The 20,359-nt window shown below is 46.7% G+C and overlaps 1 protein-coding gene and 2 long non-coding RNA genes across 5 annotated transcripts; 2 read left to right on the forward strand and 1 right to left on the reverse strand.

Annotated features, from left to right (window-relative positions):
* The first annotated feature begins 1,790 nt into the window (after positions 1–1,790).
* LOC308675508 lies at positions 1,791–6,564 on the forward strand. The gene is made up of 3 exons (XR_014028145.1): positions 1,791–2,347; positions 2,834–2,925; positions 6,516–6,564. It is a non-coding gene; the product is annotated as an uncharacterized lncRNA (long non-coding RNA).
* Positions 3,887–19,387, reverse strand: SNX15 (sorting nexin 15). Of its 3 annotated transcripts, XM_081340896.1 has the most exons (8): positions 19,180–19,387; positions 18,530–18,565; positions 15,750–15,870; positions 15,413–15,528; positions 14,314–14,566; positions 12,307–12,450; positions 7,357–7,599; positions 3,887–6,725 (listed from the first exon to the last, which is right to left on the reverse strand). In XM_081340896.1, the coding sequence occupies exons 1-8, from the start codon at positions 19,276–19,278 to the stop codon at positions 6,619–6,621; spliced, it is 1,119 nt and encodes a 372-aa protein (XP_081197022.1). In that variant the 5' UTR covers positions 19,279–19,387; the 3' UTR covers positions 3,887–6,618. The 3 variants fall into 3 exon arrangements, with proteins under 3 accessions (XP_081197022.1, XP_081197024.1, XP_081197023.1); XM_081340898.1 differs by lacking the exon at positions 12,307–12,450 and having other exon boundaries at positions 14,314–14,506; XM_081340897.1 differs by lacking the exon at positions 12,307–12,450.
* LOC308675507 lies at positions 7,594–14,434 on the forward strand. The gene is made up of 3 exons (XR_014028144.1): positions 7,594–9,344; positions 10,334–10,424; positions 14,298–14,434. It is a non-coding gene; the product is annotated as an uncharacterized lncRNA (long non-coding RNA).
* Positions 19,388–20,359: the final 972 nt, after the last annotated feature.

Raw genomic sequence — 20,359 nt, forward strand, 5'->3', positions numbered from 1 at the left:
CTTCATGACCGTTCAAAGTTACAAAGGCAGTGAAAAAAGTGACTTACGACCGCTTTTCACACTTTCACACCCTTGCCATGTAAGGGGGGCTGCAAGTCCTTGACTTACAACTGTCCATTTAATGGCTGTTCAACGTCACGGACAGCTCTGAGAAAAGCGAACGTTTTTCGCGGGACTGTTGCAGCGTCCGTGTGGCCACGTGATCAAAATTCAGAGCCTTGGCAACTGACTCATATTTATGACGGTTGCACTGTCCCCGGGTCATTTGATTTTCCCTTTTTGGGACCTTCTGACCGGCAAAATCAATGGGGAAAGCCGGATTCACTTAACAACGGTGTCATTAACTTAACGACTGCAATGATTTACTTCACAAGGATGGCAAGCAAGGTTGTAAAATCGAGGAAACTTCACTTAAGGACTGTATCTTAGCAACAGAAATTTGGGCTCGTAAGTCAAGGACTACACATACTGCTCCTATTGCTGCATTTTTGAGCCAGCTGTCACTTCCGGATGGTCTTCAAGGGCAGCCCCACATAGAGCACACTGCACTTTCAGGCAGTCCTCGACTTATGACCATTTGTTTACCAACTGTTTAAAGTTGGAATGGTGCTGGAAAAAGTGATTTGGTGACCAGTCCCCAGAGACACTGCAGCATCCCCACACTCGCGTGGTCAAAATTTGGGCACGTGGCAAGTTGCAGTGTGCCCAGGTCTCGTGGTCGCCATTTGTTCCCAGCCAGTGGCCAAGCAAGAGAGTGAGGGAGCTGGATTTGCTTAACAACCACACGATTCATTTAACGACTGCAGCAAGAAGAATAATCAATTCTGTAATGCAGGGGTCCCCAACCCCCGGTCCGTGGAGCAGTAGCAGGCCGTGGCATGCCAGCAACTGGTCCGCACAAACAAAGCCACATCCGTGAGATGCAGGCAGCGCACAAAACCACTCACAAAACCTTTTTGTGCGGGACCGGTCCCTGCTGCCCCAAAAGGTTGGGGACCTCTGCTGTAATGACTCCCTGAATAATCACGTCACTTAGCGGCAGAAATTCTGGCCCACATTGTGATCGTAAGCCGAGGACCGCTTGTAATCCACCTGCAAGGTGACCCAGGTGGGAGTGACAGATTGATGAACCTCCCAGTGGAAAAAAAAAGGGCATTCTGGGGCACCAGATAAATCTCAGCAAAGGCCTCTCCTGCCCTCAACCGTGACTAGCTCCTTGAACAGCAGCTGTATATATAGCTAGTCCTCGACTTATGACCACAATTGAGCCTTGCTAAGAAACATGGTCGCTTAGTGAGTTATGCCCCTTTTTGTGACCTTTCTCGCCCCAGTGGTTAAGTGAACCCACCGCAGTTATGAAGTTAGTAACCCATTCGTTAAGTGAATCTGGCTTCCCTATTGATTTTGCCGGTCTGAAGGTCGCAAAAGGGGGACCGTGTGACACCCCCCCTCCCGGGACACTTCGACCATCGTAAGTACGAACCCAGTTGCCAAGCGTCCGAATTCTGATCACCTGACCGAGGGGATGCTGCAACGGTTGTGTGAAAAATGGCCATCGGTCCCCTGATTCAGTAACATTGTCGCTCTGCATGATCATTAACGAATTGTTATAAGTTGAGGACTACCAGAACTCAAGAGCTTGCACCCCAATTTTAAAACACAGAGCCAGCCAACCTCTGGCGTGGTGGCCTAAGCAGCCTCAAACCCTCAATCTTGTCAGGATTTGAGTTCCTCCCCATCCAGATGGGCAATAAATTGGGACCAACAGGAAGCAACCATTCCCCTTTCTGCATTTTCACAACATGACAATCCCTCGATTTGGTTTAGCACATTGTAGGAACAGGGATTGTTACGTTAGCCTGTTCTCAGCTGGGTTTCTCTGCCCAAAGATCAAGAGCTTGGCTTCTCTGCAGGACAGGGAGTCCTCGATTTACGACAAACCGGGACTGGAACTTCCGTTCTTAAGCGAGATGGGTGTTAATGAAGTCCCGCCCAGTTTCGTGACTTTCCTTGTCACGATTGTGAAGCCAATCACTGTGGTGGGAGCGAATCAGGCATTTCACAAGGTTTGAATGTGTGGAGATGTTGCGATGGACGTTAAGTGAGAGGACCCGGCCATAAGCCCCTTTTTCCAGCACTGTTGTATCTTCAAGCGGTTACTGAACAAACGGTCGTAAGTCGAGGACTACTTGTAAGAAAGAAATGCTGTTTGGTTTTAGATTCTCCTCCTCTCTTTCCCCAAATCCTGCCTCCATCCCCACCCAGCAAGTTATAAGGATCCGAACCGATAACGGATGGATGCCTACCTCGCAAGGGGGAATTTGAATCCAGCGCTCCTGGGGCAGAGGTAAGCGACCTCTTTTTTCCTACGTGCTAAAACAGTCGTGTCCAACCGTGGGAACCTGAAGACCTGTGGACTTCAATCCGCCAAGGTTGGACACCACTGCGCTAAAATCACTCCTTTCAACATGTCAGAAGGACTCTGAAGATTGACGCTGTCAAAACTTGCTATCTCCAATTCACTTTCTCTGTCTTTTTTCTTCCCTTGTGATCAAGGCTTCCGTTTTTCTGCCTCATTCTTCTAAACCAGGGGGAGGCAACCTTGGCTCTTTTATGACGTGTGGATTTCAACTCCCAGAACTCATGACTGGTTCAGGAATTCTGGGTGTTGAAGTCCACAAGAGCCAAGGTTGCTTTCCCCTCTTCTAAAGCTATGGGGGGCGGTGTTGTTTTTTTTAGCTGACTTTGCCGCTGGTGGTGCGACTCTTCCCGGTGTTTATTTTGTTATCCGATTTCCCTTTAATTTTTATATTATTGGATGCCTCTTTCCAAGACTCTCCGGTGATCTGCACATCCCTCCCAAAAGAGGAACGGAATGCGAGGCAGAGATCCTGCTAAGAAGACTTGGCCATGTAAACAAACAAGGTAAAAGGGTTGCATCCATGCAGCCCACTAAACTTGGTTACATGAATGGATGGCTTTCATTTCTGTCTTTTGGCCTTACTGTGTTTGGAAAACAGAACCCCTACATAGAACAGTAGGGTTGGACGGGACCTTGGAGGTCTTCTAGTCTGACCCCCTGCTCAAGTTGGAAACCCTATATCATCCTAGTCAAATGATTCTCCAATTTTTTTTCTCTTCAAAACCCTCCAAGGATGGAGCATCCAAAACCTCTGGAGGGAAGCCGTTCCACTGATTAATATATTTAATTTAATTTAATTTAATAATATTTATATACCGCCCTTCTCCCTGAGGACTCAGGGCGGTTCACAGGGCAGAATAAAATACAAATACAAACGTTAAAACAGGATTAAATAATTGCCCATATTAAAACAGTTGGAATAAAATTCTAAAACACCAAGTTAAAATTAAAGCACAAAATTAAAAAAAAAACCCCACCAATCCCCATCAGGCTAGGCCGGCTTGAACAAACAGAAACGTCTTGAGATCGCGACGAAAGGAGCGAAGATCGGGCGCCATCCGGAGCTCTACCGGTAGCTGGTTCCACAGCTCCGGAGCGCCCACAGAGAAGGATCTCCCCCTGGGGGCCACCAATCGACATTCTCTGATCGGTGGCACCCTGAGGAGGCCCTCTCTGTGGGAACGCACAGGGCGCAGGGAGCTTGATGCCGGCAGCAGATGTTCCCTAAGGTACTCCGGCCCCATGCCATGAAGGGCTTTAAACACTGTTACCAGTACCTTGAATCTCACCCGGAAGACAACTGGCAACCAATGCAGCTCACGGAGCAGCGGTGTAACGTGGGAGTATCGGGAGACTCCCAACACAACTCTCGCGGCTGCATTCTGTACCAGTTGGAGCTTCCGGGTGGTCCTCAAGGGCAGCCCCATGTAGAGAGTCAATACGATTTAATATGGATATGATGAGGCTCCTCCAATTGTGCAAACCCACAACATCAGTTCATAAATTAACCAGGTTATAATTGTGTTTTGTGGATGCAACCGGCAAACACCCATCTTAAAGTTGCCAAGAGGTTGAAAAAGCTTCATTAAGCATTATTGAGCAGAACCACTAGATTCTGTAACAGCTTTGTTCCTTATGCCAGAGGTCCCCAACCTTTTGGGCACCAGGGACCGGTTCCGTGGAGAGTGTTTTTTTTGCGGACCAGAGTGTGTGGTTTTGTGTGCTGCCTGCATCCCACGGATGGGGAGTTTGCTTGTTTGTGCGGCCCGGTGACTGGCATGTGCGACCCAGTACCAGTCCACGGACCAGAGGTTGGGGACCCCTGACTTATGCCACCCATCTTGTAAATTCGCAAGAAACTTTTTTTTTTTTGGCCATGTGTATACATTCGAACTCAACTGTGATATTTCTCTGTGTCAGGTGTGTGTGTATGCGGGCATATGCAAAATGGTATTTTTTTTGAGAGCTGAGTGCAACAAAAATTCATTTCAATGCATGTTGATTAGTGTACATTTAAAGGGACAATAAAGTTTTTAATTCTCTTCTAAAAGTGACTTTTCTTTGGGTACAAACCATCACGACACAGACATTTCAATTGACTTAACGACTGCAACAAGGACTAACATATGTTCAAAAAATCTCCCAAAGTCTTCCTGCAAAGATGAAAATGGATGAAATTACTAGTCGTAATTTGTTAAAAAACTCACTGAAAAGTTTGGGTAGGCTTAACTAGCCATCTTCTCCAACTGAGTGCCTTCGAATATACTGAGCCTGCAACTTTCAAGGAGTTGTGTGAATCCAAAATTGGAGTACAAAAGGTACAAGCAAATACAAAGTTTAAGACAATGTTGTTGAGCAACGGGAGTTCCAGTCCCAATTTGTGGTTGTGTGTCCAGGAAAATCCATAAGTGGAAAGGGCACCCAAGGAACCTTATTAAGAACACTTTTAGCCTAAAATTTGGTGATAGACCCACCTGGGTCACACCACCATAAATGAACTGGACAAGCTGGATCTGCACAATCTGTCAAACTGTAAAGAAAAAGAACTAAAGATAAAATTAACCAAATTTAGCATCTTATGCAGACGCAGCAGAGATTCAAGGCTTCTACGAGCCTATACAGGCAGTCCTTGACTTACGACGGTCCATTTAATGACTGTTCGAAATTACAACGGTACCGAAAAAAGTGACTTGCGACAGTTTTCACACTTATAACCGTTGCCGCATCCCCCGGGTCACGCGATCAAAACTCGGAGGCTTGGCAACTGACATGTACTTATGACGGTTGCATATCCAGGGTCACGTGATCCCCTTTTTCGATCTTCTGACGAGCAAAGTCAATGGGGGAAGCCAGATTCGCTGAACAGCCATGTCACTACCTTAACTATAATGATCCATTTAAGAAATCATAACATTGGAGAAAACTCAATATCTGCCTCGCTTAGCCACAGAAATGTTAGGCTCAATTGTGGTCATTAGTCAAGGACTACCTGTAATCGTATTTCTTAGAGCAGGGATAGGCAACCTTGGCTCTTTTATGACTCGTGGACTTCAACTCCCAGAATTCCTGAGCCAGCATGGCTCAGCTCGTAAACCTCTCCCTTTCTCTTCAGCATGGCTGGCTCAGGAATTCTGGGAGTTGAAGTCCACGAGTCATAAAAGAGCCAAGGTTGCCTACCCGTCTTAGAGTAACCATTCAAATATAAGAGAAATTTGAGCCCAATCACCGCTGAATAGCAAACGTTTCCTCCACGTCTTTGGTTTGAAATTCAAAGATTAACATCCTAAATTCCACTTTTTTGGCCCAGGCAGAGGGAGAAGCAAGCCTAGTTTAATCTTCAAAGAGATTAAACAGCTTGGAATTTGGGCAGGGGGTGTCCCAACACACTTGGGGGGGAGGCAACAGAGTTGCCTTGAATTGTTAAGATGGGCAGCAAATAAATTGGATAAATAATTTGATAAATGAATTGCAAAGGTAAATGTAAAAGCTTGAAATGTTCCGGTGAAAATATGCAGATTTTTCTCCCTGGACAAAACATTTCAGACCTCTTTATTCTCTGCCTTCCATTTTGGGGGTGGGGAGGGGGCAAGAGATGTCTGCCAAAGGATCTCAAATATTTTATCTGGGATTGTGTCGCTCTGGACAATGGACAATTACTGGACAATGGACACGGATGCAAGCCAGCTCAAAAAAGGAAGGCACTTCTAAAGAGGCAGTTGCCAAAAACAACAACAACAACATTCTTCTCTGTTAGGCTCTCTGCATTCACACAACCCATTCATTTTGTTCCCCTGCTTTGTTAAACCCGGCCTGTTTGCTTTAAAGTTTTGACACGCAGGGAGTTGGGCAAACCCCTGAAGTTGAATCAACTGAATCGGGAATTTCCGCATTCAGACAACTCCTGCGCATACCAAGGCCCTTTGGGCCATCCTTGACCCCCCAAAGAGAAGAGCAAGTCCTACGGTTATTTTTTGCCCAGGTTTTAACGTTCCAGATCCAGGCTTGAGGGCGGACGACAGGAAAGGGCACCACAAAAGCTAAGATTTCAGCTGCAGTCCTTTGGAAGAAAAATTTACAAATTTGTTTTATGTAGGAAGTCCAAGCCCCTGACAAAAACGGCCTTGAGAAAGTGGTCAGCCTGAAACCCAGGTCTGTGGGCAGCAGGAAATAACAAGTGACTCATGGTGGATTGGAAGTCAGAGTTCCAGATGTTTCAGATGTTGCTGGAAGATTTCTTCAGCCCTTTGAAGGTATTCCGCTGTCTTTTTCTTCACCGCTTCCCTGCGGGCTAGATTTGGATCACCTGCAAACAGGAAGATATGTTGGATCACTTTGTGGTGGCTCGCCCTGGAATCCAGCCAGCAAAAAAAAAACCAAAAGTCAAACAAGAGCTCAAAGCATTCAGCAGGGTAACAGTCCACCCAGCCGGCTGGGATTCTAGCTTCTGAGGAGTGCCTTCTTCTGGCCACATTCAGACAACACGCGCAAACCGGGATTGGTAAGAGACGAAGCAGCTACGTTTTCATGACACAGTAAACTTGATTAAAAGTATTGACCTTGGTTCATTATTGTTCCCTCAGGGTTAGCCTATTGCACCAACCCAGCCTGTGTCTTGTTTGTTCAGTAGCCGTATTCGCAGAACACGCGCAAACCGGGATTGGTAAGAGACGGAGCAGCTACGTTTTCATGACACAGTAAACTTGATTAAAAGTATTGACCTTGGTTCATTATTTTTCCCTCAGGCTTAGCCTATTGCACCAACCCAGCCTGTCTTGTTTGTTCAGTAGCCGTATAACCTGGATTAGTAAAAGACGGAGCAGCCAAGAACAGTCGGAACCTGAATTAAGACTCTGGTTCCAGCTCTGCTCAGCGCCTCTCGAGGGACCAAACTCTCCCCAGTTTTGGGGAAAATCGCAGAAGCCGAAAAGACCCACCTTGAAGACCTCGAAGGAGCAAGTCAACTCCGCTGCGGTAGCCATGAAAGGCCCCTTGGTAATCTCTGGAGGCTTCACACAGCACAGCTTGCCGGATCCGCTCAGTCGCTTCGGGCAGATACAAGGCACCTCCTGCCTCGGGTTTTTGCGTCGTGTCTGTGCTGAGCAGGAGTTCTGGTTGGGTCTCTGAGGCCTCCAGAGAAGCCAGGTCGTCTCCGTGGGACAGAACGGTGGCAGGAGAAGCTGGATCAGAAGGAAAAGAACAGATGGGCAGAGGCTCGACTGGCTAGGAAAGGGAGATGGATTGGATAGAATGGAATAGAATGGAATAATGGAATGAGGAACAGAACAGAATAGAATGTAGAATAGAATGGAATGGAATGGAATAGAAATAGAAATAGAATAGAAATATGGAATGGAATAGAACAGAACAGAACAGAATAAAATAGAATAGGAATAGAAAAGGAATAAAAAAGAATTAGAATAGAATAGAATAGAACAGAATAGAATAGAATAGAATAGAATATAGAATAAGAAAATAGAACAGAATAGAATAGAATAGAATATAGACTAGACTAGACTAGACTGCAGAATACTGTAGACTAGACTAGACTGGACTGGACTGGACTGGACTAGAATAGAATAGAATAGAATAGAATAGAATAGAATAGAATAGAATAGAATAGAATAGAATAGAATAGAATAGAATAGAATAGAATAGAATAGAATAGAATAGAATAGAAAAGAAAAGAATAGAATAGAATAGAATAGAATAGAGAGAATGGAATAGAATAGAATAGAATAGAATAGAATAGAATAGAATAGAATAGAATAGAGAATAGAATAGAATAGAATAGAATAGAATAGAATAGAATAGAATAGAATAGAATAGAATAGAGAGAATGGAATAGAATAGAATAGAATAGAATAGAATAGAATAGAATAGAATAGAATAGAATAGAATTAAGAGAGATTAGAATAGGAATAAGAAAATTAGAATAGAATAGAATAGAATAGGAATAGACAGAACTAATAGAATAGAATAGAATAATAGAGTAGAATAGAATATAGAATAGAAATAGAGAATAGAATAGAAAAAGAATAGAATAGAATAAGAGTAGAGTAGAATAGAATAGAAAAGAAAAGAAATAGAACAGAAATAGAAATAGAAGAATAGAATAGAAATAGAATAGAATAAGAATAGAATAAGTAGAGTAGAGTAGAATGGAATAGAACAGAAATAGAATAAAAGAAGTAGAATAGAATAAGAGTAAGAATAGAGTAGAGTAGAATAGAATAGAATAACAGAGTTGGAAGGGACCCTGGAGGTCTTCTAGTCCAACCCTCTACTCAGGCAGGAAACCCTATACCATTTCAGACAAATGGCCGTCCAGTCTCTTCTTAAAAACTTCCAGTGCTGGAGCATTCACAAATTCTGAACCAGGCTGTTCCACTGGTTAATTGTTCTAACTGTCAGGAAATTCCTCCTTAGTTCCAGGTTGCTTCTCTCCTTTATTAGTTTCCATCCGTTGCTTCTTGTCCTGCCTTCGGGTGCTTTGGAGAATTGCTTGACTGCCTCTTCTTTTTGGCAGCCCCTGAGATATTGGAACACCGTCACGTCACCCCCAAGTCCTTCTTTTCTTAAACTAGACATACCCAATTTCTGCAACCGTTCTTTAAATGTTTTAGTCTCGTCCCCTGATCATCTTTGTTGCTCTTCTCTGCACTCTAGAATGTCAGCAACTTTTTTATAATATGGTGACCAGAACTGTGTGGCCTTACCAAGGCATTATAAAGTGCTATTAACATTTCATGCGATTTTGATTCTATCCCTCTGTTAATGCAGCCTAGAGCTGTGTTGGCTTTTTTTTTTGGCAGCTGCAGCACACGCCTGACTCCTATTCAACAGATTCAACATTCAACAGATCAACAAAAATGATAAATGATCTGGAGGCTAAATCATATGAGGAACGACTGAGGGAGCTAAGGTATGTCTAGTCCAGGGGTCTCCAAACTTGATAACTTTTAAGACATGTGGTCTTCAACTCCTCCCAGTATGTTGAAGTTTAATTTTGGGAGCTGAAGCCCACAAGTCTTAAAGTTGCTATGTTTGGAGACCCCAGGTTAACAAAGAGAAGATTGGGGTGGGGGGACACATGATGGCTGTCTTCTAATACCTGAGGGGCTGTCACAGACGAGGGGATTGACTTAATCTCCTAAACACCTGAGGGCAAGACAAAAAATAATGGATGGAAACTTATCAGGGTGAGATCCAAGCTAGAACTACAGTGAAATTTCCTGACAGTGAGAACAATTATTTTATTTATTTATTTAACCAGTGGAAGGGTGTCAGAGCATGCACAGTCTTAGGTGACCCAGGAGTAAATACAGTAAACAGTGGTTTGTATGAAATGGTGGTTTATATTACAATATCTATAAATATGCTAGAAACAAAATACATACACGTGATAATTCAGCAAGCTCCAATACACAGCAATCACAGCAGGATACGGGCAAGAGAGAGAGAACACAGCAGCAAAAGCCTTCCCTTTTATACTCGGGCTCTTAAAGGGATACAGACACCTGCTGAGTCATTCCTATCACTGCATCATTATATAAGCTGTCTAGCTATTAAATTATTATCCTGACAAAGGGCTTGCCTTCAGAATTTGTGGGTGCTCCATGACTGGAGATGTTCAAAAATAGGTTGGACAACCATTTGGCTGGGATGGTATAAGATCTCCTGCCTTGAGCAGGGGTTGGACTAGAAGAATCTGATCGAACACAGCTAAGAACTTATCTTAAGTCTTACCTAGTGGCGATGGAAGCGGCAAAGCCTGTTTACTTTTCCGCTCTCATTGCGTCCGCAGATAACCGCCCAGCCGCCCTGTTTACAGTGACTCGCTCTCTGTTTAACCAGGCACCCAGGGATGACCCCTTGCAGGGTAGGGCTGAGGAATTTGTATTGTATCTGCAGGACAAAATCGCTCAAATCCGGACTGGCTTAGACTCCGACTGGGCGGAATCCGGCGGAGTGGAGAGGGCAGGTCTGGATCATACCATTTGGGGTGAGTTTGACCTTGTGACTCTGGATGATGTGTACAGGATCATGCGTAAACTGAGCACTACCACTTGTTTACTGGACCCATGTCCCTCCTGGTTGGTTTCGGCCGCCTGGGAGGTGACAGGGGGCTGGCTTCAGGCAGTTGTCAACGCTTCTTTGATGGAGGGTGTCTTCCCCTCCGCCTTAAAAGAGGCGGTGGCGAGGCCCCTCCTCAAGAAGCCTGCTCTGGACCCGGCCTCGTTGAACAACTACTGTCCTGTCTCCAACCTTCGCTTTGTAGCGAAGGTTGTTGAAAGTGTGGTGGTGTGTCAGCTCCCGCAATTCCTGGATGAAGCAGACTATCTGGACCCGTACCAGTCCGGTTTCAGACCCGGTTACAGCACGGAAACGGCATTGGTCGCACTGGTGGATGATCTCTGGCGGGCCCGGGACAGGGGTTGCTCCTCTGTCCTGGTCCTTCTTGACGTCTCAGCGGCTTTTGATACCATCGACCATGGTATCCTGCTGCGACGGCTCGAGGGGTTGGGAGTGGGAGGCACTGTTTTACGCTGGTTCTCCTCCTACCACTTGGGCTGCTCGCAGTTTGTATTGGCAGGGGGACAGAGATCTACCCCGAGGCCCCTCACTTGTGGGGTGCCTCAGGGGTCGGTTCTCTCCCCACTCCTGTTTAACATCTATATGAAGCCGCTGGGTGAGATCATCCGGGGCTTTGGGGTGAGGTATCATCAATATGTGGATGATACCCAGTTGTTTATCTCCACCCCGAGCCAACCCAGTGATGCCCTTGAGGTGATGTCCCGGTGCCTGGAGGCGGTGCGGGTCTGGATGGGAAGGAACAGGCTCAGGCTTAACCCCTCCAAGACCGAGTGGCTGTGGATACCGGCATCTCGTATTGTCCAACAAGTTCCATCTCTTTTGATGGGGGGGAGGTATTGCCCCCCTCTGAAAGGGCTTGCAACTTGGGTGTCCTCCTGGATTCACGGCTTAATTTGGAAGATCATCTAACGGCCGTGACCAGGGGGGCCTTCGCACAGGTTCGCCTAGTGCGCCAGTTGCGCCCCTTTTTGGACCGAGATGCACGGTTACCCACGCCTTCGTCACTTCCCGCCTGGATTACTGCAATGCTCTTTACATGGGGCTGCCCTTGAAGAGCACCCGGAGGCTTCAACTGGTGCAAAATGTGGCCGCGCGGGTGCTTATGGGAGTATCTCGGTACTCCCATGTTACACCACTCCTGCGCGAGCTGCATTGTCTTCCGGTTACCCTCCGGGGTGTGAATCAAGGTGCTGGTAATAACCTTTAAAGCCCTACATGGCTTAGGCCCGGGGTACTTGCGAGACCACCTGCTGCCATTGTCAACCTCCCATCGCCCGGTCCGCTCCCACAGAGTCGGCCGCCTCAGGGTGCCGTCGGCCAGGGAATGCCAGCTGGCGACCCCCAGGGGGAGAGCCTTCTCTGTGGGCGCGCCGACCCTCTGGAATGAACTGCCTCCGGAGCTGCGGACGGACCCTGACCTTCGGTCCTTCCGCCGTGACCTGAAGACCTGGTTGTTCCAACAAGAGGGCCTGGACTGACTACGTTTTTTAATTAGGCTTTTACTGGGTTAAATTGTATTTATTGCATTTACTGTTTAATTCTTTTTTAAAATTTTTACTTTATGTTTTTTTAATTTTTATGGTTGTGAGCCACCCTGAGTACTCGGGGAGAAGGGCGGCATATAAATTTAATAAAATCAAAATCAAATCAAGACCTCTGAGGTCCCTTCCAGCTTTGAGGTTCTATGTTCCATGGGGAGATCCCACCCCCATCGGTGTCTTGGACCACAGACCACCATGCCTGTGATGGACAGGAGATATGTTGGTGGTGGGCCTTCATCTCCTACCTACCTTCTTTGGAGAAGGGGTCAAAGAGGGCTAATTCTTGGACCGATAAGAGGCAGTGAGGAGGTGAGACGCTCTTGGCTTCTTCCTCCTTGAAGGCAAAGAGGGCATCCAGATCCTCCTCTTGTTCCACAGCGTCAGAGGCCCCCTCTGTGGTAGAAGCAACAGTCAGTAGAAGCACAAGGCCAACTTCTACTAAACTCCAAATCTATCATGGGCTGGCTACCTTAAGATTAGGTTCCCAAATGGCTGCAGGCATGCAATTAATCGGACCAAAATGTTGGCAACTTGTAAGATGGGTGGACTTCAACTCCCAGAATCCCCAGCAAAGCTGGCTGGGGAATTCTGGGAGTTGAGGTCCACCCATCTTACAAGTGGTCAAGATCTGAATTACAGGACTGAACATTAGACTCCTCAAGCATTTTTCCAGGCATCTGCATCCTGCAAGCCACAACAGCTGGAATCACACCCCCACACTAAGTCAAAACTGAACAAACCACATTTTAGTTTAGGGCAGGGGTAGGCAACCTTGGCTCTTTTATGACTCCATCTCACCCCAAGCCGTAAACAAACCACAATGGTTAGGTCCAAAGATTGTCCTAAACCAAGGGTAGGCAACCTTGGCTCTTTTATGACTCGTGGACTTCAATTCCCAGAATTCCTGAGCCAGCCATGCTGAGGGGAAAGGGAGAGGTTTCCAAGCTGAGCCATGCTGGCTCAGGAATTCTGGGAGTTGAAGTCCACCAGTCATAAAAGAGCCAAGGTTGCTTACCCCTGGCCTAGGCCTAGGCTGCTTTATGACTTGTGGACTTCAACTCCCAGAATTCCTGAGCCAGCCATGCTGAGGGGAAAGGGACAGGTTTTCAAGTTGAGCCATGCTGGCTCAGGAATTCTGGGAGTTGAAGTCCACGAGTCATCAAAGAGCCGAGGTTGCCTACCCCTGGTTTAGGACAATCTTTGGACCTAACCATTGTGGTTTGTTTACGGCTTGGGGTGAGATGAACACCCACACCTAGCCTGCGTATTTGGCAAGAGGTCTAGTACTGTAGAGAGTAGGGCAAGATTTGGAAATGAGGGATTACAAGCTGTTTATCCCAACTGTGAGATATAATCCCACACTATGATTGATTAAGTCATGTGAAGCTGCACAGAATGTTATATGCTGGAAAGTATTCAATCCAGCTTGTTGATTTGTTTGGCTTCTCTGGAAAGTGTGCACCTGGGCATGCGCAGAATGCCTTCCCCTCCTCAAGGGGAGCATAATTTGTTTGGTCTGATGGTTAAGGCCCCAGGCTAGAAAATGAGACTGTGAGTTCAAGTCCTGCCTTAACCACGAAAGCCAGCTGGGTGACTTTGAACCAATCACTAGGACATGATGAATTCTAGTCCCGCCTTTGCCATGAAAGGTCACTCACTCTCTTAGCCCAGCCCACCTCACAGGGTTGTTGTTGGGAAAATAAAGAGGGGGCAGGCATGTTGGATATATTCACTGCCTTATTTGTAAAAGAAGGAAGGAAGGAAGGAAGGAAGGAAGGAAGGAAGGAAGGAAGGAAGGAAGGAAGGAAGGAAGGAAGGAAGGAAGGAAGGAAGGAAGGAAGGAAGGAAGAATAGTAGAATAGCAGAGTTGGAAGGGACCTTGGAGGTCATCTAGTCCAACCCCCTGCACAGGCAGGAGACCCTCTATCATTCCAGACCAATGTGTTCTCCAGTCTCTTCTTAAAGACCTCCAGTGGGGAGGGAGGGAAGGAAGGAAGGAGAAAAAGATAAAGAAGAGAAGGAAGACAGGAAAAAAGAAAAAGGAAGTGAGAGGGAAGGAAGGAAGGAAAAAAAGGAGAAAGAAGGCAGGGAAAAGGAGGGAAGGAAGGAAAGGAAGGACAGGAAAAAAGGAAGGAAGGGAGAAAGAAGGCAGAAAAAAGAAGGGACGGAGGGAGAAAGGTAAAAAAAAGGAAGGAAGGGAAAAAAATGCTACTTTCAACCTTTCTCATTTTGCAACCCAGAGCCTTCAGGGCATACCTCGGTTCTCCATTTGGGGCTCAGAGACGCCATCTTTGCTGGCCGCCTCTGGCTTTGGATCCAGCAGCCCATCCTCCTGAACCAGCCCCAGGGCCTCCTCGCCCTGTTCGACTCCTGCCGCGGGCACCGGGATGAGAGGCAGAGGCAGAGACGGCGACTCCCAGCGCCTGGGACGACTCTGGCCCTCTCCGCCCTGGAAGGACAAAGCCACGGCTGCGTTCACACCACGCCGAGTCTCTGAGTTTGCCGCCTTCTGGATTTGGGCACAAAAGGGGATCCAAACTGTCCTCGACTGCCTGGCATTACCGTCATAAGCCATTGTGGTTGGCGTCATGTCGCCAGACCTGGGTTTTTTTTGGAAATTTTTTTTTCCAGTGGTCATTAAGTGAATGCTGTGGTTGTTAAGTGAATCCACTTTCCGCAATGTTTTTTTTTTTTGCAGGAAAGCGGAAGTCAATGCTGGAAACCGGCAAAAAAAAAAAGAAAAAAAGATGCACATTGGCTTGGTGAAGCAGTGTTTTTGTAGAAAATTTAATGGCGCGATCACATCAAACCGTATCGTGGTTTTAATGCAGTGTTTCTCACCCCAAGGCAACTTTTAAGGTATGTGTGGACTTCAACTCCCAGAATTCCCTTGAAACTGAGCGTGCTTCGATTCCCCCTGGGGTATTCTGGGAGTTGAAGTCCACATACTTTAGGGTTGATCAGATTGGGGGGGAAAAAACCACTTGGGTTTAAGGTCATGCAATGCAAGATGCCCAGACAAGCTGGGATCCTGAACCGCAAACCTAGTCTAAATCCTAATCTGGCTATTTGTGATGGATCCCAACAGTCGGTCGCCTGCATCTAACAGTCCAGTAATCAACGGTTCCCACCTGTGGATTCTACTGTCCAACTAGCTTTACTGCGACAAGAATCGGAGGTTGTTTGTTTGTTATTTGGGATTACATGTGGCCCCTCCACACTCAAAAGCAGGGCCCCTGGCAAACCACGATTGCGCAATGCACAGTCAGCCCCTCCCTCTTTCCCCACCCTTGTGGCCCTTGTTCGCTGGGTTGCCAACATCCAAAAAGAAACGCGGAATAAATCAAGGAAGTACCCGGAAGAACTCTTTCAGCTGGGGGCTGTTATTTAAGGCCGGGATGTGGACGGTGAAGCGCAGCATGTCTTCCGCCGCTTTCCTCCGCTCTTCAATCACCTCAGGGTCAAACCGGCCTGCGGAAGATCGGGGAGCAACGTTTTAAGGGGGCAAGGAAAGCCAGGACTTTTAATTCCCAACCCAAGAGGTCAACGGAAGAGACAAAGTCACCTCTCGGTGTGCGGGATCCCTAAAGGCTGGGGACTAGCGGCATTGGAGTCCATGAAAAGACAGTCAGTTGGGGGAGCTGAACCCCGAAAACCTGAGGCTGCAAAGCCGGATAAGGCCGCGGACTCACCAAAGACCTGCGCTGGCGGGAAAGCCGGGAAATCCTCCATGCGACGGAAGAGGTTGCGATGGGTGTAAGCCAAATCTGCGTGCAGCTTCTTGAAGTCGCTGTACCTCTTCCAGACCACGATCTGTAGGATGGGAGGGAGGGAGGGCGAGATTCAGACAACCGGGAATTCGTGACTAGGCTCCAGGCAGGGATTCCCTGCGTGTCTGAAGGTTTTGGTGCAGGGTAGTGCGGTATTTCTTGATGTCGGCAGTTTTCAGATGGATGGACTTCAACACCCAGAATTCCCCCAGCCAACCACGTTGACTGTGGAATTCTGGGAGTTGGAAGTTCATCCATGCTGGCTGTGGAATTCTGGGAGTTGGAAGTTCATCCATGCTGGCTGTGGAATTCTGGAAGCTGAAGTCCACTCCTCTTCCAAGTTGCCAGGATTGAGGAACACTACTATCGTGCATTGGGGAGACCTCATTTCTACCCCTCTCCCTTTAGGCACAGAGCCTCCCTTTCAACAGTCTACCTCACAGGGTTGTTGGGATGGAAGAAAAACAACATAATAGCATAATAAGGTTGGAAGGGACCTTGGAGGTCTTCTAGCCCAACCTCCCCTTGCCTGTGGCAGGAGATCCTATACTCTTCCAGACTTTCTTTGGGCTTGAAGGGACGGATACATGTGAACAACAGAACGACAGACCAAAATAACGGAATTGGAAGGGACCTTGGAGGTCTTCTAGTCCAACCCCCTGCTCAAAGGGGAGAGCATTCTAGACAGATGGCTGTCCAATCTCTTTTTGAAAAGCTCCTGTGATGGAGTGCCCACAATTTCCAGAAAGAAGCCGTTCCACTGGTTGATTGTTCTCTGTGAGTCAACTGAACAGAGAACGTGACCACAAAACATGGAGAATCTTTGTGGGAGATAAGGCCAGTATTTACCCCGTGGCAATCTGCACAGGAAATGTCTCCTACTAGGACAATAACTGCTTTGTTCTTAGAACGCATCGTCCTTGCTCACATTCAGTCACTTGACTTTTTGTAAAATCTGCTTTTCTCTCTTCTTTTTAAGACGGGCCTTTGGGACCTTTATGAGTTCTGTGCGCTGAGAGAAGCAGAGGCAACAACTTCTCTTGTAAGATGTTACTTGAGAAATCAATAGAAATAAAACCAGGGCGTTGTCTCTCCTGCAGTAGGCTGTGAAACTGATTAGGACACATTGTGGAAGGTCTTCAAACTCGGCCCTTTTATGACTCATGGACTTCAACTCCCAGAATTCCTCAGCCAGGCACACTGGCTGAGGAATTCTGGGAGTTGAAGTCCATGAGTCATAAAAGGGCCGAGTTTGAAGACTGGAGTCAAGCTATTCTCCAAAGCGCCCGAAGGCAGGACGAGAAACAACGGATGGAAACTAGTCAAGGAGAGAAGCAACCTAGAACTAAGGAGAAACTTCCTGACAGTTAGAACAATTAACCAGTGGAACCACCTGCCTCCAGAAGCGGTGAATGCTCCAACACTGGAAGCTTTTAAGAAGAGACTGGACAGTCATTTGTCTGAAATGGTATAGGGTTTCCTGCCTGAGCAGGGGGTTGGACTAGATGACCTCCAAGGTCCCTTCCAACTCTATTATTATTATTGTTGTTGTTGTTATTATTATTATTAGCTTCTCCCTACAGATCAGGCTGGGAAATTGCCTAAAAAAAGAGAAGGATTTCATCAAATGCACAGGATGGAAGTCTGTTTACTGGAAGAAAATCAGACTAAATGCAGCATAACTGCCTTCATTTCGGACTGTTTAATTTCTACTTCCCAATCAAGCCTCCTATCTTTAGATCTCCTAGTGGTCTCCCATCCAACCAGGTTCAAGCTCTTGTTTAATTTTTCTGGCTCATCAAGGCAAGCTAAGTGCTACTTCCTGCTGTGACATTAATAGCGCATTAACCGAATGTTGTTAATATAACTGCTAAAATACTGTAGTGACACATATGTATGACTAAACCAGAGATTATTAAAATAATGGTTTAACCAAATGGCCGATTTAGGATTCACACATTGTGAACTATAAAGTATCTTAACCATGGCATATTCACACATTATAGTTACCCAGCTTAGTGTATATACAGTATACTAAACTGATTAAAGTTAATGTTGGTTAGGGTTTTTTTGGCTCACTGTTGACTGAAGCAAAAGCTTGTTTAGCTAGTCAATGGTTTATTGCTATGTTCACACAACTTATTCAACCTCTTTCCCGAGTGAATCTGCTGTGTTGATTGATCCATAAGTTAATAAAATAGGCTGGGTTTCCATATAGGCTAATCCTCAAATAAGCTCCATCACTGGAGATTTTTAAGAAGACATTAGACAGCCATTTTGTCCAGGATGGTATAAGGCAGGGGGGTCTTCAAACCTGGCCCTAGAAGACCTCCTAGCTCCCTTCCAACTCTTATTATTTTCTTACGGGCAGCCCTCAACATACAACAGCTCCTTTAGTGACTATTCAAAGTTACAACAGCACTGGAAAAAGTTGTAAGTCGAGGACTGCCTGTGTTCTGTTAACTCATATTCGTTAAAGATGAGCAAGGTGTGCGGATGCAGCAGAGATTTGCAACTGACCTGGGTCAGGGTCCTAGGAGAATTGGCACCCCGAATCCCGAAAAAGGCTGCTTGAGACACCAGCTAAAGGTGTGAGAATCCAGCCACTAAGCCCCTTCTTCACCAACCCGCCCTGATCTTAGGACCCTGGGTTGTGCGAAGGGGTTTATCCTCCCTTCCCCGGGCAGGCTGGGCCCACGTACCTCCTTGATATCATCCGGATTCGCCTTTGAGACAAACTGGAAGGAAAAAGATAAAGAGGAGGTGAATTGTCAATCGGCGCCTTGCCAACTTTTGCCCTCCCGGATGGTTGAGGAGTCCCAGGGATGGCACCAGGGGGGGTGGGGGTGGGGCAGAGCAGGATGCCAGCTCAAGGCCAGCTCCCTCTTGCATGTCCAGATGTTCTCTGCCCCCTCTCTGCAATTGCAGCCCGGGGGCAGAGACCCCCCCCTCCATCTTCCCCAGACCCATTGCACCTGCATTACACACCAGCACCCGCACACGTAGAGAGGATGGTGATGGCACGGCAATGCCGCGCCTCTGGCCAAGGGACAGGCTGGGGAGGGAGGGAGGGGGAGGGAGAAGCAGCCCCCCCAACCCCCTTTGCAAAAAAAGAAATGCAGAAGCGTGCGGGGGGGGGGGAAACCAGCGCCTTCTCCCTCCTCTCTGCACATGCTCCGGAAACTCCTGCTTTGCTACTCCTGCGTTGCTCCTCCTGCTCCACCGGCCGCAGCCGCCCATCGCTTCCCATAATTTGCACGGGGGACGGGGAGAGGGGGACGGGGCAACTCCACCGTTTCCTCCCCCACTCCCCGCCGAGCCTTGCAAACTCTCTTTGCAACTCCTTCCTCACTTTGGCCGTGACTTTGTACTCCGTGTAGCCTTTCGGGTGGCCGCGGGGGTCGCTGACCGCGTAGGACCGGTGAAACTCCTCCTTCGCCCGACGGGACATCCCGACGCCTTTTTTCGGCGTCGCGGCCCCTTTAAATCCAGGACTGGCGGCCGAAAGAGAGACCGTCCGCGCGCCGCCCGGCTGCCCGGGGACCCACCCGCAGAGCGCATGCGCGCCCAGCCCGGCGGCTGCTCCAGGGAGCGTCTGCAAAGGGCAGCCCGGGCAGTTCGGCGTTTAGGGATCGTGGGCGATGCGCCCAATTCACCGAAAAGCGAAGGAGGATCGGTTATTTTTTCCGCCCCCCCCCTCCGATCCGGCGCCCATCAGGGGACCTTGCACCGACCGATCCCCGAATCCCAAAGCAGGTGGGAATCTTCAAGAAGAGACTGACGCGCCATCTGTCAGAAATGGGGTTAGGGTCTCCTGCTTGGGCATGGGGATTGGAGTAGATGACCTCGAAGGTCCCTTCCAACTCGGGTTATTCTATTCTGTTCTGTTCTGTTCTATTCCGCATTCTATTTATTCATTATTCCATATTTTCTATTCTATTCTATTCTATTCTATTCTATTCTATTCTATTCTATTCTATTCTATTCTATTCTATTCTATTCTATTCTATTCTATTCTATTCTATTCTATTCCTTATTCTATTCTATTCCATATTCTATTCTTTTCTGTATTTCTATTCTATTTTATTCCATTCCATTCTAATTATTCTATTTCTATTCCATTCCCTATTCTATTCTATTCATTTTCTATTCTATTCTATTCCATTCTATTTCTATTTCTATTCCATTCCATTCCGCTCTATTTATATTCTATTATTCTATTCTATTCTATTCTGCATTTCTATTATTCTATTCTATTCTATTCTATTCTATTCTATTCTATTCTATTCTATTCTATTCTATTCTATTCTATTCTATTCTATTCTAATTCTATTCTATTCATTCCAATATCTATTCTATTCTATTCTATTCTATTCTATTCTATTCTATTCTATTCTATTCTATTCTATTCTATTCTATTCTATTCTATTCTATTCTATTCTATTCTATTCATTTTCTATTCTATTCTATTCTATTCTATTCTATTCTATTCTATTCTATTCTATTCTATTCTATTCTATTCTATTCTATTC

Source organism: Vipera berus (assembly GCF_964194415.1).
Source record: "Vipera berus genome assembly, chromosome: 16".
Lineage (NCBI taxonomy): Eukaryota > Metazoa > Chordata > Lepidosauria > Squamata > Viperidae > Vipera > Vipera berus.

What these genes read in the sequence shown, in the direction of transcription:
- SNX15 (XM_081340896.1), bottom strand. Translation starts at nt 19,278, where the DNA reads ATGTCCCGTCGGGCGAAGGAGGAGTTTCACCGGTCCTACGCGGTCAGC. An exon ending in AGTACAAAGTCACGGCCAAA is followed by an intron (nt 18,566 to 19,179) that starts GTGAGGAAGGAG and finishes TTTTCCTTCCAG; the next exon opens with TTTGTCTCAAAGGCGAATCC. An exon ending in TGACCCCTTCTCCAAAGAAG is followed by an intron (nt 7,600 to 12,306) that starts GTAGGTAGGAGA and finishes CTTCTGATCCAG; the next exon opens with CTTCTCCTGCCACCGTTCTG.